General features: G+C 42.7%; 1 protein-coding gene across 1 annotated transcript in view; it reads left to right on the forward strand.

The window, feature by feature from the left end:
* Nucleotides 1-18,432, forward strand: part of KIAA1958 (KIAA1958 ortholog) — a 66,721-nt gene that overhangs the window by 22,657 nt on the left and 25,632 nt on the right. Inside the window, exon 2 of the mRNA XM_074855157.1 lies at nt 9,013-10,282. Coding sequence (XP_074711258.1) covers nt 9,130-10,282 — 1,153 coding nt within the window. The 5' untranslated portion in view covers nt 9,013-9,129. The remainder of the gene's footprint in view (nt 1-9,012; nt 10,283-18,432) is intronic.

An 18,432-nucleotide genomic window follows, 5' to 3' on the forward strand; every position in this document is an offset into this window, starting at 1 on the left:
TGCATGTTGGTGAGGTGAAACACCGAATGTGAATGCAGCTCACTGAGCGTGCAGTGGGAAATTATTTCCATGTTAGGTCCCTGCAGTTCCCCTCAGCCGATGTCACTAACCTGAGGGCACACAATGCTTGTGAGAGAGTTCATCTAACAGTCTCTAAGTGGGCAGAACTGCTAATGCTAAACTTTGCTTTCATTTGTCAGCCTGAAGAAACACAGCTTTCAAGCCAGGACATAGAATCCATCTTGTCTCTCGGGTCTTTGCTGCAGACCATGGTGAGAAGTGTCTGCATTAACAAAATGAGCTACATTTCATTGAGGCTTTGAGAGAAAGTTTCAAGGGTGCACTTGCTAAATACTGAGTTGAATAAATAGGATTTCTGTCTTCTGTGTTTACACTATTCAAGCGCTATAACTATGTTTCCACTATTCAGTGCTTTCAAAATCCTAAAATATTTTCTGAGTTCAGCTGTACCCTGCTCAGTTGTAAGCAGTGTGAAGGATTAATATTTTAGAGGATTACCTTAGTGCTATAGAGCTTCTGGGAAGAACATGGTGGAACATGTCCTTTATGGGATATGCAAGGAAGATGCAAGGTAAAAACAAATGAAGTGTAGCACTGCCACATGCTTTGACTTCTCTGGAGCTGGAGGTGCTCAGCAACTTTGCAGATACATTCATGAACTGTAGAAAGCTCACTTGCCTTTCTGACATGTTCCTTGGAAGGAAGATCCTTCCTCAGCAAGAAGAAGCAGTCCCATGCATTTCTGTACTGTTCTCTGATGATCCTAATGAAACACAGAAATTGACTCAACAGCAAAGTTTTTTACTGTTAAGTAGGTATTCTTTATTAGCAGTGCTGGGGTTGCCCTGGGGATTCTCCACCATAAGGGCTCCCAAGAGTTAGTAAGGGACATGAGTATATACATAAAAATCATACATATTCATTAGATTTCCTGGAAAGGGGTGTTTTGTATTAATGAGTTCTTGGAATTCATTTACTTAAGTTGACACCCCTTTGAGCATGTGTCCTAAGTTCTATTGGGGGTCTTTAGTGGTCGAGATAAGTAGTCTTCCTCACGGTGTTTGCCAGTTGACCTTCTTTCCAGAGCATGTGCTGTGATGTAGAGTCCAGGTGTCTTCTACCGGAATCAGCACAAATCATCCTCCCTACTACAGGGTCTCTGTATCCTTTTGTCCGAGTCCCTCTTATCTTAGTTTGTACATTTCAGCAGTTGCCCAAGTGTCTATTGAAGGTCCTGAGTCTCTGTTATCAGTGATTTACACAGGAAGCCTAATGAGTGTTAATCCTACCTAAACAAAGACGCCTGGGGAAACAGTTAAGGAGTCCTTGGGAAACAAAGATACAAGCAAAGCAAAACACAAGCTAGGTTTCCATAGATCACAGTTTAGTCCTAATCAAGGACTATCAGGAATTCATTTGTTTGAGCCCCTTTCACTATGTACTGCAAATGAGGACAATGAAATCGGGCTTCTGTTCCTGAGGTCTGAAGCTCAGGACTGGGAAGCACCAGCAGAGGGTGTGGCTTGGCAGAGGATTCATGATAAGGCATTAACATGTCTGAGCAGTTATCCAGAGAGTTGCACTGAGCTGGGGGGAATGGAGTGAGGAATGGGTCTGTCTCAGGAAGCTTAAACTGAGACATTGACATTTGGATGAGAAGAGAGGTTTTTAGGTGACAAGATCCTGCTCAGATTTGCTGTACCATCTGGTCTGCTCCCTTTTCACCTACTTCTACTTTTGGTGCTCTTTTAAAGGCCCCTCTATGACCCTTCAGCCATGCTGTGCAAGAGCAAGGCTCACATAGCTCCTGTTTAGTAGGTGCTGAGGAAAAAAAAAATAGAAGCAGTGGTGTTTGTAGCATTACATTTGGATTAAGGATCAATCCCCCAAACAGTTCCTCAGTCTGTTCTGCTGTCAATGGATGGATCATTTCATTTTGTGAATGAGGCAGACTCTTGGGAGGTTCATAATTCTGTGGTAGTCTTCCATGTGAAAAGGCAAGGAAACCCTCAAAACAGCATCCCTGCAAATCCTCCTCTTTCTCAGCCAACTGAAGGCATTTCACCAGCAAATGGGTTTTGCTGCTTTCCTCAGTCTTGCTGTGATGACAGCTGCAGTTGAAGGCGTGCCACACTTGGCAAGGAGAGCCTCCCTGAAGACTAACCATCAGCTGAGGAGGAGCTGCAGTCTCATGGAGCAAGTGTGACTTTCCTGTCACATTTAGGATTTTTCTGAATGGAGAACAGCACTACTGGTCCAGAAAGATGTAATTTTTTTTGTTCCTACATCCCCCTGCACCCCTATCTCAGGAAAGTGTTCTTTGCTGCTCATTGATGATAAGAATAATAACTGTGGTTCATTGTGGATGAAGCCCTGGCCTGGTTAATCAATAGCAGAACTCTTACTGACTTCAGAAGGTCTAAGATACAAGCACAGAAGCTCTGAGACACAAAAAAGGGAAGGCACTTGTTGCATATAAATGTTTGAATTGATACAAAATTTGGGATAAGTGCAGAATTGTGGAGGTGGAAAATTAGCATGAAGGTTTTGTTTTGCTCCTACTGTACATCCCTATTTCTAAATCGGTTCTGACAGAGCTAAAGCATAAACAAATAGTATAAACACACATAATTTGGAAATAGTCAATATTTTTAAGGTGAGAGGTTGTTTTTCCCTTGAAGATACCAGCTGGAGACCTTACAAAAGTGGTAAGGAAACAGTAACAAATGAGCATAGCTGGAGGAATTATTCTCTAGTTTAAGGACATGTGACATTGACAAACCGTCTCACAGGCTTGCAAAACTTGCCAGAATTTGTAAGCCTTTCTTCTGTAATTTATACCCCTTTTGTTTCTTGGAGAGACTTTCAAATAAAAACATGTTTTCCTAACTAAAGGGAACCATGTGCAGTTTGTATGGAGTTTGTATAGATGGAGGTCTGCCCCACCATGGTAAAGTAGGAAATCTAGTTGATTCATATCTTGCCTATAAGATGTCATTATTTTCTACATGTTTGCTTTCTCTCTCTCTGCTGCTTCTTGCTTCATAGTCTTTGTTTTGAGCAGAAAGTAAATTGAATAATATTTGAGTTGACATAGAAGTTTTGTACTGCTGAGATCTAAAATTAGAGAAAATTCACTGACCTGTTCCTAGCCCTTCCAGTTCACTGGCCTGTTTTGAATGAGTGGTGGTCCATCCTGGTCCTTTGACAAGTCAATGACATCCTTAGCAATATCCATGAAGAAATCAAACACCAGGGCAAAGAGGCCAAGTTTTAACTCTGCTGTTAGTAGCAGTCCCCTTGTAGGAGATAGCAGGGAAGGTAACTAGTAGCAGCATGATTTTTGGGTGCTCTGTTGCATGGCTGGGGCCTCTGACAATTGGAGAGTGCTGTTTGGGGAGGCAGCAGCTCCTGCTGAATCTGCTTCAGCCCCTTACTTTGGGAAGGAGAAATACTGCCTTCAAGCCTAGATTGATGGCTAGCGGGGCCTATGGGACTGCAGCAGGACCTTGTGGTGACCTCAGTACTGCTCTGCCCTCTCTGAGGAATGGACACTTGGATTTCTGCTGGTGTTGACTTCAATCCTTTAGCATTGTTAAGCATTTGGCTTAAGAAATTATAATAATAAAAGAAGCCTAATATTGTCCATTGGCTAAAATCTTGAATGAGATAAGTACTTACACCATGGTGGCCAAACCTTTAATTCACAGTACTCTCAATGTGTTAGCTAGCAATTGAGTTTCCTTACTTCCACATGGAAAACAAAGATTCTTCAAAATGAATCAGTGTTTCCCCTTCAAATGGTGATGAGTAACAGCCCAGTATATTTGGCCAGAGCAGAGAAGCTGAAAACAAAGAGGATTTATAATGTTCTGAGTTTCTTTTGCTAGTGTGATAAAGCAAACAAAGATTTGGGAACTCTGAATGTAGAAGCTGATAAAACAGTGCTGCTCCCTAAAACCACCTAAAAGTCAAGTTTCAGCTGTTGTAAGATTGGTTTGAATCCATGCTATGTAACATGTGTAAATTCAGGGTTTTTTATGTTTGTCTTTTAATGTTTTAGGATTCATGTTTTAGAGTTTTTATACAGCTGTGAGATTAGAAAGATTACTTTTTATTATTAACATCGTAGTCTTAATTAAGAATCTTGGGCTTTTAAGAAATTCTCAGTAATGTCAGCCTTGGGATCATATTCCAAGAGTTGGTTAATGTAGCCATGGTTATACTGTTCCCTTGGACAAAAATCAGCATGGAAGTTCCTGAAATGCTAGAACATGGAATAGGGGTGCTCTTCACAGGGTTTCTATTTTTTCATTACCCTTTGGTCAGTAGGGTAGATCTCTCCTATGGCAAAACCCTGGTTCTGGATACAGAAAATGCTCCCTTTACCAGATCAAATGATGTTCCAGTTAATGCATTAATGGATCTCAATGAATGGTTTTGCAATAACAGCGCTTTCTGGCATAGCATGTATTCTGTACACAGTAGTTACTACAGTGACACGTAAATTAGGTTGTAAAAGCAAAACAAGCCATAAAATTGGATTCTTAATTTAGGGTCCAGATAGCTGCGGTGAATTTCCAGTGCCTAATTCACTCTGAATTAGATATTGCTAGGCTCTGAACTGCAGAACAGTGCTGTGGATGGTTAAGGCTTTGCCATCAGTAATGCAGTTAAAATATCAGTGTTATACTGAAGCTATAGCATGTTTTTACCAGCTACTGTATGATTTCAGAGTATACATGCTAGCAGGTTATTAAGCATGAGTCATCTTATGGAATCTTGCCAGTCTGAATGAAGGACTTACACAATCTTTAAAATGTGATTTAACAAATAAGCAGACTGTCAGCCAGCAGCATGCTGTATGACTGAGCAGACAAGGTCCCTCTTCAGGAAACTGGGTAGATAAAGATGGATTTTCTGTGCTTTCTACAGGGTGACTCCTTCCCTGCCAAAGTGTCATTGTCAACTTACACTGCAGTTGACAAACCGAAGACACAGTGCTTCTGAATAACTGATACTTTTGGATTTTCAGCCCTGCACAAACAATCTAGACTGTGGCAGTTGACCCGATATCACTTCCCTGTGGGGAAAATGTTTCTTCAGCCAAATGGGGCTTTGAATCTTCCCAAAACACATCCCTGGTTGTGCAGAAACTGAGCAGCTCCATGTTTTCCCATGGATTTGCACTGATGTATCTTCTGACTATATCCCTGACTAGCTCTCCTTCCTTTTCCCTGTTTGCTTTCCATATTGTACTGCTCACTTTGTGTGAGTATGGTGTTACTCCTTCAGTCTTTTGGTGCTTCTGTGAGGGGGGACATTGTAAGTCTGTATCTCTGAATACAGCAGTCAGCAGAAACATGGATGCCCTGGGGGTTTTGACCACTGTCAAGACTGACAGTGTATCTTTAAAAGATTTAAAACAAATATAATAAAGAACCTCTAGATGTTTAATAGCTGTATGTTTGAAAGGGGGAGACTTCTCCAGTGCCTAAAAGGGTTGCAAGGTGGGGACCTGCTACATATACTATACTGCACAGAGGCAGTGGTCATGCAAGGAGCTTTGTGTTGCAGGTGATGCTGTGAGATCTGTACCATTGCTGGAGTTTCACGTGGGCAATAACAGAAGTTTGAATTTGAGTTATTGTAGCAGTTGTTCTCTGTGCATGTACCCTGGCTTGAGCTACTGCAAAACTAAGCTTGAATCTTACACCATTTTAACTGTTTCCTAATGATGTTCGTCCATTATCCAGGACTTCCCTCCATGTCATGCTTAATTTCAGAGATGTTGGAGAAATACCTAGAAGCCTGCAAAATGTCTAGAAATTACCATGCTGGCTCCATTCTTGACCCCACCAGTGAGGCACAGTGCCTGAGTGGGGAGGAAAGACCCATGGGGAGCCTCATGGAGGGATCTGTGTGTAGTACTAGTCCATCCTGTTTCCAGTTTGGGTTTGCACAGCCCACCCTTTGCCTCATCAACAGGAGTGGGTGGGCAGGGATACACAGGCTGCAAAGCCATCAAAACACAGCCTCCTCACCTCCCTTGGCACAGAACAAACATGGTTATCTGCAGCTAGCTGGCAGGTGACTTTGAAGAGCAAGTGAGTAGGCAGGTAGTAATTTGTGTTGATTTTTAGGGAAAGCATTCTCCAGGGGCAGTTAGCTACCATGTAGCTGTCTTCTTGAGCCATGGTAAAGTTCATTTTGCATCTCAAAATGCTTGTGGAGAAGAGGGCAGGGGACAAAATGAGGTGTGACACTGGTATGAATGCTGCATTTCAGTTGGGAAAAATGTGAAGGGCTTTTCTGCCTATGTGGAAATACAAGTGAGATGAAAAACAATGGGAGCTCTAAGTCTTGCATCTCACCTTCACAAGGCACAGAAGGGAGAAGGTTAGGGAGAGTCTCCAAACAGGTCTGCAGAATTGAGCAGAAGTTCCCAGTCACTTGTAGCTGTCTGAGAGTCACTGGATGTGACTTCTGTTACCAGGTGTATACAAGGAGAGACACTCAGAGTTTGCTATCATCTGATGGTGCTGCAGTTTCTTTGGTATCCCTTGGTTACTTTAATGAAAAAAGTTCCATTTAGGTGATTAATAATTTTAAAAATATATTTACCAAATTGAAATTATATTAGATGTGATCCCTTATCTGAAAAAGTGACCTCTAGCAGGTAACAGCTGGTGAGATAGGAAACATGGATATTGTTAGAGAAATATAAACATACATTTAATCCCTATTAATTTAGCTGAGCAGTAACCTCAAAACATTCTCAGCCCAGACTGTGCCCAGCAACCATGAAATTTTGAGCTCTTATTACTGATCTTCAGCAACTCAAATAACCTTCATTTTTAAAAGTAAGACAATAGTGTAAAGAAAGACTGTTCAGTTCTGTATTAATAATAGTGAGGACCCTGGGTGAGGACTATGTGTTGGGGTCCATCTGTGAAGAGCTGACTTTCCTACAGACCTCTGAAGTCTGAGTTACCTGGATGTGTTGAAGTCAGCTAGAGCTTCACATTAGACTTTGATCTATTTAATCCACGGTCCTTGAGGATCTTTACAGTAGGGGGTAATAATTTCCCACCTCAGAAACGGACTACTGAGGAGTCCAGTATCCTAGCAGTGGGATCTGTGCGAAAACTGGTTTGTGCCATCTTTCTCAAGGCGATCATTGTTCTAGGATTATACAGACATTTGAATATCTCATTTGGTTAAGGGGAAAAAAAAATGTTATTGCACTAGTTAAGTAATACAATACTTGGATAACAGGAAAATGGGCATTGGCTGCAGCTTAAATCTGGAAATGTGTGGAATGTAGAACACTGGATGAAAAATAATTATTAATAGCAAATGTTCCTGTGAATAACTGCTTACAGTAACAGATAATTTAGATACAATATGAGAGGCCAACAGATATATACAAGCTGAGCATTCCCACTGCAAGCTTAATTTTTTGCCCTAAGGGCACCCGTGGGCATTAATAGTACTGCTCAGCCTGCCCTGGGACCCCCACCCACGCCCTGCCCATGGCCCAGGAGCCTTGTTTCAGCTCAGCATGGGTCTGTCAGTCCAGTGCACAATGTCTGGGGCTGCCACAGCTGCTTGTCCCTCAGCCCCAGCAGTGCACTGTTTGAAGCAGTAACTAAGCCCTGTGTCATTAATTCCAGAGACACCTTATAGCCATGCTTATATACAGAAGGTTACTACTCAGATTGTTGAATTTTGATACAAGATAACTTGGTAAACCACTCAGGGAAAAGAAAGCTACAGTCCAAGAAGTTACCTGTAAACAGTTTCACTATTTAGCTGAGTTATGTTACAATTCCTTGCTCTTCTTTGTTTACTGAAAGAATGGTTAATCTTCAAATTTACTCTATCTTTTCCTACTTTTCCCCTCTATTTACTTAAACAAATGAAGGATCTCCTGCATCATGTTTCATTGTCTTTTTTTATGGTGGTAAAAGAAATGTGGATGAGAGAAACAGCTGCAAATTCTCCTAGAAAGTCCTAGCACTGAAGTCCTGAGAAGTTGAGGGCTTGCCGTCTTGTGTGGGATGAGGCCTTGCCTGGAAAATAGTTGTACAGTGTGGGCAGGAAGCAGTTCCTAGCTGGAAAAGATGAACATGTGATAGATTTTGTATCTTTTTTTACCTGAAATACTGTAGAATTCATGGCTTTGGGCCCAAAGGTCCATGCCTTGTGCTGCAAATTTCTAAATAGTTCTGATGAAAATGGCACATGTTTTTCTTGAAGAGAATCGTGATTTAGATCTGGGAAAATAGACAATGTGATAAGAGCAAAAGGTTAACTCTCAGTTTAAGGAAGGTTACAACTTAAACCTTGCAGGTGCCTTAAGTGTCTCTAAGCCTTTGGACAACTGATGACTCAGTATAGCACAGTGAAGGGTGAACTTGTTTGTTTTTTCCTTAAATTGAAAACTAAAGTTTCTGGCCTTCATTTTGATGCCTCTTAAATTCAGTTGAAAAGGAGATTTGCTACATTTGAGAAAGGTGCATAAATGATGTAAAATGTCAAAGCTTCATCAGGTGCAGAGGGAGTGTCTTGAGTTGGTGCTTGATTGCCAACCTGGTGTTCAAAATGAATTGTATGTTTTAAGATTTTATTGGATTTCCTAAATATGAAGACACAATCACCATCTTTTGGGCTACATTTGCATTTTGTCAGAGATTTAAGCTTCAAATCATGTTGTCACTGATACCGAACTGCCTTGTTTAAAAAGCTGTTTTATTTTAGTTGTGTATTGCAGTGATATTCCTTCCCTTGGGTTTAAAGGCAGATTATTTGCAGGCAGAATGAGGAATGAGGCCACGTAAAAGCAGACGCTGTTTTGAGAAATGTGTTTTGGAACGCATGAGATGAGTGAAATGGGTTTTAGTTGAGCTTACAATATTTCACTTGCCCATGCAAATGTGGTCTTGCTTTGGGAGTGCTGAAGAGCAGGGTTTTGCTCTCTGTTTGCAGGCGAGTCAAGCTCATGCTTGCTGCAGCACGTGACTGTTGAGTGCCAGGACCCTATCTGTGATCTGAACCGTGTCTTCAGCTGACTTTCCAGTGGCGAGGCACTGTTGATCCTGTACCATGGAGGACTGCCTTCACACCTCCTCTGAAAATCTCTCCAAGCTGGTGAGCTGGGCCCACAGCCACGGGACCATCTGCAGCCTCATCCCCAACCTCAAGCACCTGCTCTCTGAGGGGAACCATGGCAACCTGACAGCCATGTGGGGCTGTAGTGCCGGCCATGCCTACCACTGGCCCCTGGCTGCCACTTGCCGGGCTGGCTCCCAGGAGCGCATCTGCTTCCAGGACAGCCGCAGCTTCAACTCTGACAGCCCCAGCATGATGGGGGTGTCCTCAGAGACACAGACCAGCTCCCTGGAGCGCTACCCAAGCCGGCTGGGGAAGACCAAGCTGGAATATACCCGCATTCGTGAGTCCTGTGACTACTACTTCAGCGAGCCATCAGAGATGGGTGAGCCTGGGGAGGAGTATGAGGATGAGTCCACCATCTTCGACATGGTCTGCGAGTCCTCTGTCACCGACGAAGACAGCGACTTCGAGCCGCACCCCCACCGGGCTCCCACTGGCCCCCGTAAGCGGCTGACCAGCAGTGTGCCCACCAGTGCCCAGGCCCAGGCTACTGACGAGAGCGATAGCGAGGCATTCACCAAAAAGATCAAGCAAGAGCTTCCTGAAGACTACTACATAGTGGCCAATGCTGAGCTGACAGCTGGTGCCCACGGGCCGGCCCTGGCCCTGACACAGATGCCCACACCCAAGCCACAGGCCCAGGCTGGCCCTTCCTGCCCGGGCCCTGCTAGGGCCCTGCCCCAGCCCGCCATGGGCCCTGACCCTGACCCACAGCACCGCTCTGCCTCCCCTGCCACCTTGCCCCGGCTGACAGCACAGATGCTGTCCCGGGGCCCCCTGGCCTCCCTGGCACGGGGGGCAGGAGGTGGCCCCGTGGCTGCCCTGCAGGTGCCAGCCACAAGCTCCAATACTGCCGTTGCTGCCGGGAAACCCATCAGCATCCCCCTCTCAGCCCTGCAGCTGCCTGGTCAGGAGGAGCCACCTGCTGCTGAGGACACTCTCCCACCTGCCCCACAACTGCTCCTGGGCAGCGAGGCGGACAGCTCGCCCTCGGTGAGCACTGAGCCTGAGGTCAGCTCCAGTCAGCAGCAGCCCCATGCTGCCTCCACCACCACCACCGAGTCAGTGGTGCAGTCGATGCCAGGTAGGATGCTGGGCGGGAGTTGAGGGGTGGTGGTGTTTTGTGGGTGGCCCCCTGGGCATGGCTTGGCGAAGGGTCAGCCAGGGAGGAGGTGCTGTATTGCAGGAGGGTGCCCTGATCCTGCTGGCTTGTAAGCCAGTAGATGGAGAAATCACCCCCTATTTGGAAGAGTGGTTGAAAGACTTCTCAACTGAGCAAAGGCCAGGAGCACTCCCCATGAGAAAGTGTACTGCTGCCATAGGGAAAGCACTTCTTTAGGACAGGTTTGTGGATCTGGTTTTGGGTGCAGTTGTGTCATGGGAGGGGGCATGCAGCTATCTTGCTGTGCATGGGGCGGGGAGGACATGAAAGCTGGCTGTGCACTCTTTTGATGAACCAGCAGCAAATGGTCTCAGCCAGCGGAGCCTAGAGGTGGGAGTTGGGTGTTGCCTTCACCCTGTAGGAATAGTGATGTTTGACATGGAGGGGCACAAGGAGAGCACCTGGAGAGAGGTTTGCACTTCTAGAAACCTTTATTAAGTGTTTTCCCTGACCTGTAAATCAGAGCAGCCTGCACATATGAGAAGAACCACAACCTTAACCATGAAATTGATAAACTTTAATCCGAGACAAAATTGATAATTTTTTTTTCCCCTGTTATCAATGGAAGTTCTCATATCCTGGGTCCTTCATTTTTTTCATTTCCCAGTGCTGCCAAAGCAGTGAGAATTGGCACAAACAGATCAACATTATTGGATAAAGAGCCTGTTACAACAGCATACTTCTGCTGAATAATTATTCTATGTGCAGAATAACTCAGTATTGGATGTAGGTCTTCTGGAGCAGGAGGAAATCTGTTTCTTAAGCAGAGTCACCAGCTCCCTCTGGACTTGAGTGCAGACAGTGCTGGTTTTGCTCCTCTAGCTGGTATGTGGTGCCATGCAAGGAGGCTAGGGCAGGAGCAAGTTCTCCATCTGCTCCTTTGCTGGCTCAGCCTAGTAGTGTCTAGTAAGAGCAGAGCCAGACAGTGGAGGGGAGAACGAATTACCTATATGCAGTCCCTGTGACAGTTGCTGTAAGTGCTAAAACCAATGACTTCAACAGCCTGGATGATACTTCAACCTAGATACCCTGAAACCTGGTTGAACGTTAGTAAATCTATTAATTGACAAGAGCCTACAGATCTTGTTGCCAGATAAAACAGTGGGCAAAGTTAAATACCCAGTTTTGCTAAGTAAAACTCCCCTAAGCATTAGAAAGGATGATAATTGTCTTAGTTACAGCAAAGCAAATTCTCCTTTGGGACCTATTTCTGCATGGCTGCATCTTTGAGATGTTACTTTACAGTAGTCCTGTCATGTACCATCCCTTATGGAAACTCCCTTACCAAACGCCATCTGGTTTAGAACTGACTCTACTCAGGTAGATGAGAGAGATGGGATGCCTGATGTCAATCCAAATTGCGTGGTAAACCTACTTATTCTGCATTCCTCAGTTTATAGCATATTACTGCTGTATATACTAGAGTTGGTTTCTACCAACCTGCCTCTGCAACTTGCTCAGTCTCAAACTTGCAAGGTGGGGCAACAGAATACAAGCCTAGGCAGAATTTGTCCGTGTAGGTGTGTATTATCTAAGAGAGTGATTTACTTTTAACATATTAATTAAAAAACCCAAACTCTTTCAAACTTTTTGCCAGATCTTCAAAAGCCTAACAAGGTTAGCACTTGTTACTGCTTAGGGCTAAACCTTACAAAAATGGACACAGCATACGTTTTCACACTTACGTAGTTTCCAGAGCAGGATTGGTCATGTCTAGCGTCTCACTGTGAGGACAAAGTGGGATTGCATCAAGATTTACACCTACTGCGTAAATCAATCCTCAAAACCTCCTGTTCTCAGTACTTCTATTTCTTGTGTTGTTCTCAGTGTTATGCAGTTCCTCTCCTCAGCCTGGTATAGTGTTGTTATAATATGCTGTTGCTGTACTCAGAGGTAGCTGCATCTTAACTAGGGTAAAATGATTGGCATGTGACTAAAACTTGGTATTCACTTCAGTGAAGTCTCCTATTTCCATAGAGCCTGCTCCTTTGGGAAAGCAGTACTGGCATTAATCTTCAAATTGCAGAGAAGTGGGCAATGTTGGCAAGTGAATTTATTACAAATGCATAGTTCTGCATAGCAGATTCTTACAGATAAAATGTGGAGGTTGGATTAAAGACTAGTGGGATGACGGCTCATGTACAGTGATTTCCTTGCATTGTTTCTTAACGAAGACTAATGCGCTGGAAGTGGTGAATGATATATAAATTTTGAGCAATATTGAAATACAAGAGGATGTTTACCTATCTTATGTTAAAATGCTTCTGTCCTAAATGGAGAGAAACAAGGTTGAGTATAATTCTTACGTTAAAAAAGGCAGAAAATAATTATACCAAGGAGCCTAGAGCTTTTGTTGGTTTGTAGATTCAGTGGATGCTTGACGAACATACAAAGGTACAGCTGAACGTAAGCAGGGAATTTAAATTCTGCCTTATCCCCTACAAAGTGTTGCTTAATTTTTAAAATATGTGAAACCTAGCTCCTGGTCCCATTAGAACTGGTTGTATGTTTGAGATCTTTGCAGGATTAAGGCCTTAAATGGTAAGTTTTATGATTAAAGGGTGCGATCCAACTATCAAGAAATACTACTTTTGAGTTTTAGCATAAGTCACATGGCCTTGCATTTGTATCAGACACAGCTGATAGTTTCTATGCGTGATGATCTCATAGGTCATGAAAGTTTGAGATTTTCCATGAAACCAGAAATCTCAATGTTATGTTAGCTTAGGCCAGTTTAAGCCACATGATACTTTTGGATGAGTTTCTCTTTCAAACATTTCTTTCTTTTTTCTCTTTTACTCTTTAACTGTGGCAAGTGAATTTGTAAGCAGGGAAAGGGGTTTTCGTGTCTTAAAGGTGAAGTGGCATCCCTGTGAAGATTCAGTGAAGTTAGACACTGATTTCGGTTAAGTTCAGGTCTCCATCTAAGCATTGTGGAATATACCAAATTATTTTTTGTTAAACTTCATCCCTAATAAGTGGATATTCATCTGTGACTTTTTGGATTGTCTTATTAACAAAACCTTCAAGAATGAACAAATTAGCTGAAAATCAAGCTGAAAAAATGAGAGGACCTACATCTGATAGGAGAGAAATTTTTGCAGTGGTGGAGAGTAGGGAATTTCTGCAACTTCTACTTCCCAAACACCCTCTTTTGGCTTTCTGTTGTGCTACTACTTGGTCTGGTGTTTATGTCAGAACCAGCAAGGGCAAGGTAGGTCAGATCAGTGAAGATAGAAGGTAAGTAACATGTTGGTTTAGATTGCAGTACAATGCAGCCTAGAGAAATTAGTGATATTTGAACATCTGAAATCATGAATGGAAAAGATCTGGTGCAGAAGGATATGGAGGAGGACTATGGCTCAAAGCAGGATAGAGCTTATTGTGTAGGAAGGCAAGCTTTGATTCTGAGAGGTAGGACTTACTTTGTAGAGCAGAACTGCTGAAGTACTTACGAAGATACTCACTTTCCACCTGAACACTAAGGGTGAAGATGTACTTTGGATTAACAAGACACTGCAGCAAGACATCTCTGGTCCAACACTATAAATATAGGGGCAAAGAGTTCCATAAGGATACACTAAAAATGTCAAATACATATGTACAAAATGTGCAGAATGCAAAGAGTAGTGAGTAGAAATGCAAAATAAAAAGTCCTGTAAATGAAGTGATTAGGGTTGTTGCTTCTGTCAGATGTGGCAAATCATATTCTGTGGGTACCATCACAATGCCATCGTGCATTATACATCGCTGAATTTGCCAGGCTGCATTATGTCTTATGTGTACAGGCATTTACAGAGTTTGGAAGGGAAACATGTTGTCCCCAAGCAGCACTGCTTCCTTAGTGAGCATGCTGCACACTGTCCCTCTGCCGTGGTTATCGAACGGTGTTGGTAGCTGAATGCATGCTGTGATGGATGGTGCCCTGGTCTGTGCTGAGGGCAGTATTGTAGCCTTGTTGACTCTCACCTCTGCTCTGAGATCCCCCTGTTATTTTCTTTTCTGTAGCTGGTGTGTCAGGATCCCAGATCAGTGTGTGGTGATCACCTTAGCCTGGTGACTTGGGCAAAGATCTAGTTCTGGTCCTGTGCTCTCATCATGGGAATGTGTGAACAGCAATTGCAGCTTTTCATGATTGGCACCCAACATGGGTTCACTCTTGCCCTGCTTGCAGTGTGGACATCCCTGTAGATTCCAGGTCTGAACATGACCCAGTGCATCTGGGGTTTGTCTGGTGTTAATGTAGAGCTTTTAGGTGGGATATTTTAAATTATTTTTCTGCAGTCAAAAGGCTTAGGATGTCTCCCTTTACCACCACCCCTCACAATTGTGTGGGGTTAAGTGAGAGCTGAGATCCTTGTGTGATTGTAAGACTCAGATTAGGAGCTGTTAGATGAGCATCAAAATGTTACAAGAGTGAGGAGAAAGAAGTCCCCCACACCTCATAAATTGCCAATTTTGACTAGGTTTAGCCTAAACTCCTAAATCACTGTTTATACTGCAAGGGAAAAAAAGTGTCAGCTAGCACATTTCAAAGAAGTGCAAAAAAAAAAGTCTTTTTTTAGAGGTATATAAAGCATCAGCCATACATACAGAAAGGCCAAATTAATCCCTGCTGTAATTCTTCCAAGTCCAGTGGAACTGTGCCAGGAATGAATGTAACACAATGCAAGCAATCATGTCAAAAGTAAGTTAGAAACACTCAAATAATTGCTGATTGGTCTATGTGTTTGTAATTCACATACAAAGATTGATGACTTCTGGCTGAAGTGACTGCTGAAGCCTGCCTCCAGGGACATATGCTGCTGAATGTGGTCAAGCAAACAATTATATGTATGTAGGGGTGAAACAGTCTCTTTGGACTAAAGTTCAGAGTCCACTGGTGACTCTTTAGGTCCCATAATTAGTATCTGTACTTGCTCTAGTAGCTGAACTAAAAATAAGTGCTGAGATACATAAATACAACAAGCATAGTACTTTTTTGTTTCAAGGGCTGACTTATTTAGAAGGATAGTATTAGATCATTATAGTTTTAAACAGAAAAAGGAAGCTGAGTTCATTAAGCACCTCCTGCACTGTCACTGCCTTCTGATCTTGCAGCATTGATTTGCCAGCCCACTCCCACCCTTAATTATCTGTGTCCAAATACTGTTAAATTATAAACTAATGTTATGGGGGGCTTTATTCCAGAAGTTCTGATAATGTGGCTGATATAACTTACCTTTACAATACTGTAAGGGAGTTCTGTTTAAATGCAGGACAGCTTTGTAAAAAGGACAAATTCAGCCTTGGCAAAGTACTCATCATTATCATTGGGTATATAGCATGACAATCCAAAAAAATTATAAAACCATAGTGCTAATAATTCTAATACAAGAGTATGTTTTATGAAGCTGTTCCTACAAGAAGCGTTTATCAAGGGACTAATTCTTGCAGGAGAACACTAAAATGAAGGCTCATCAAGTATTGCCACATCTTTAGATTTTCACTGTACTTAAAAATGTATTTATCACCATTTCAGCATTCCACATGTATTTTCTTTAGTGGAAATTCCTTCCAGATACAAAAGGCTTGTGCCAGCCTCTTTGCAGTCTTGAAGACCAGCAGTGGATTTCTCATGTAGAGGGTGATCTTCTTGATGTCCTAACTATTAAGTATTTATCAAAGCAGCTGTCCACATAAGAGATTAGGCTGCTGCCCTTCTTGATGTCAGGACTTGTTTCCTCGCTTCACTATGGACCTTCTCTGAGTAGAACTACCTGCAGCACACTGATCTCTCTTGGCAGCAGTGGTACAGGATATATATACATATTTTGGAGGAAACCGTTTGTGGGTATTCACGCTGAAAGTAGGCTGGTGCGGGAGACATTTGGGGATGGACTTTGAGTTGATTCCTGCAATAAAAGCTGCATGGGCCTATTGATCCTCTGTAACAGGTGAGGAATGGTAGTTTCCATGCAGTCTGTGGAAGTTGCTTGCCTGTAGCTAGGAGGGAGTTGAATCTGTACCCTCGGGAATATCTATTGCAGCCAGGCCCCAGCAGTTTTAAGGCTTAAACAGACTGCTGTTCCATGCAAAGTATTGTGTTTTCCGATAAAGGAAGGAAATAAGGACTCTGCTGGTTCTAGCTGTCCTGAAAACATATGGAAGCAACAAAGGAAACTGGACAAGTCTGTACTGAACATCACTTTATTTTTAGGAAATAGGTGGTTATTATTTAACATGGTGGTTTTTATCAGGGATCTTTTTTTTTGCTGTGTGGTCTTTGCACTTGCTTTGTTTAATTTTGGAGCTGTTTTCATCTCATGATTTGTGAGTTTCTAAGTGAGAAAAGAGGCAAGACATGATCAGATTATGATTTGCCAAGGAGATGCAGCCCAGTGGCCAAGAGACACAGACCCTGGAAAGGCCTCAGACATGCACTTTCCTTTGGCACTTTGGATGGGTGAAGGGATGGAAAGGGAATACAGGACTTGGTGTTTTAGGTCGGGATACTTTCTGAGAGTGTTTCCTCTTAGGATGAGGCTGGTACTTCAGTAAATATATCTACAGATCTATTTCACGTATGTATTCAAGGTCTAATCTTTTAGTAGCAGCAGTAAACTCCTGAGGAACAGTTTTTGTATGTGTCCATGATGGGGACATGCCATTTTTGCATAAGCTGTTCTGTGAAGCTAGCACACAGTGTTTTCTAATTTCTCCCATCTTCTTCATATGTAAATTATTTCCCTTTTAACGAGCCTAGTTCTGTCATGCTGTATTTTTGTGCTTGCAGTGAACTTAGAACCTGCTTGATCATGAAACAAATTAGTAAAAATTTCTGTGTATTTTCTATCTAAGCAAGATAACAATTTTGAATACAAATTTTTGTTTTGATTTTTCTAGCAAAAATAGAATGATGGTGGTAGATATTTAATCATGGCTGGCACAGCACAGAGCAGTGCTTGCTGAAATCTGATCCTGGAAGCACTGAAACATGCTGAAATCTGTCTTTCTTTGATAAAGTATGCTTAAATGAAGCCTATGCTCATGCTGTTTGCACAAAGTGTTGAACCACACCATTAAATCAGACTCGAGAGAAACTGAAATGCCTACTTTCCCTGATGAATCTTTCTTGGTGGGGCACTACATGGACTGGTCACACAAAAGCTGCTTTTGACATTCGTTGTTCTGAACAACTTGAATGTGGCTAGTGGTCTCTGGGATGGATGGGTGGGCAGAGCTGTATTTTTGTTTCCCAAATGAGTCCACATTTGTCTAGAGCCAAACAATGCTGCTGTGCAAAAATGGCAGGATGCTGCTGATTACATGAATGTTGTGTTAAAGGCAGCAGTTCCCAGCTCCTGACTTCCACTGACCCCTGCCCCTGGTGAGAGTCAGGAACAGGGCTTCCTGCATGCATGATATCTAAAATGTGGTGCTGAGGATCTTGTTGTGTCTGATGAAAGCTTTGTTATGTGTTTAATTATACATTGACCATTAATTAATGATCAATAATAATTGACCCTTAATGCAGCATTGGCTTCTGACATATACCTGTTGCTCCCATTAACTGTAATTAAACAGTAAGTGCACGCACACACACAGAAATACTCTATGTGTTTCTGTTGACTAAATTTGGGATTATCTTTGGATTTGCAGTGACACTGTGGTCTGTTGCTTTTCATTAACTATGTCTTCAGGATGAAAACATCGCTTGAAAACATACAGCTATGGATTAGTAATACTTAATTGCTTGCTGATTTGTCCTTAAGGAAAAAAAAAGAAAAAACAAAGCTGGCCTTCTGTTTTGTTCAGAGTGAAAAAATTGATTCTAAGATATTTTGACTCGTGTCCTATCACCCCAGTTCAAAAGCTGAATATTCTGTTTTACTGAATTATTTCAAGCAGGACATACCTGTACCCAAAGATGAAGCCTGTGAAAGATAAGGACATTCATCGCTGATCTTTGAATAGCCTGCTTCAGTTTTCTGTTTCTCTCAAGTGGGTATCTGCCTAATCTCTGCTTTACTACTGTGACTGTTCAAGGATAGCAGTATGAATGAGCCATGGAAGCATGGATGTTTTTGTAT

This window comes from Strix uralensis, chromosome Z (genome assembly GCF_047716275.1).
Source record: "Strix uralensis isolate ZFMK-TIS-50842 chromosome Z, bStrUra1, whole genome shotgun sequence".
Taxonomy (NCBI): Eukaryota; Metazoa; Chordata; class Aves; order Strigiformes; family Strigidae; genus Strix; species Strix uralensis.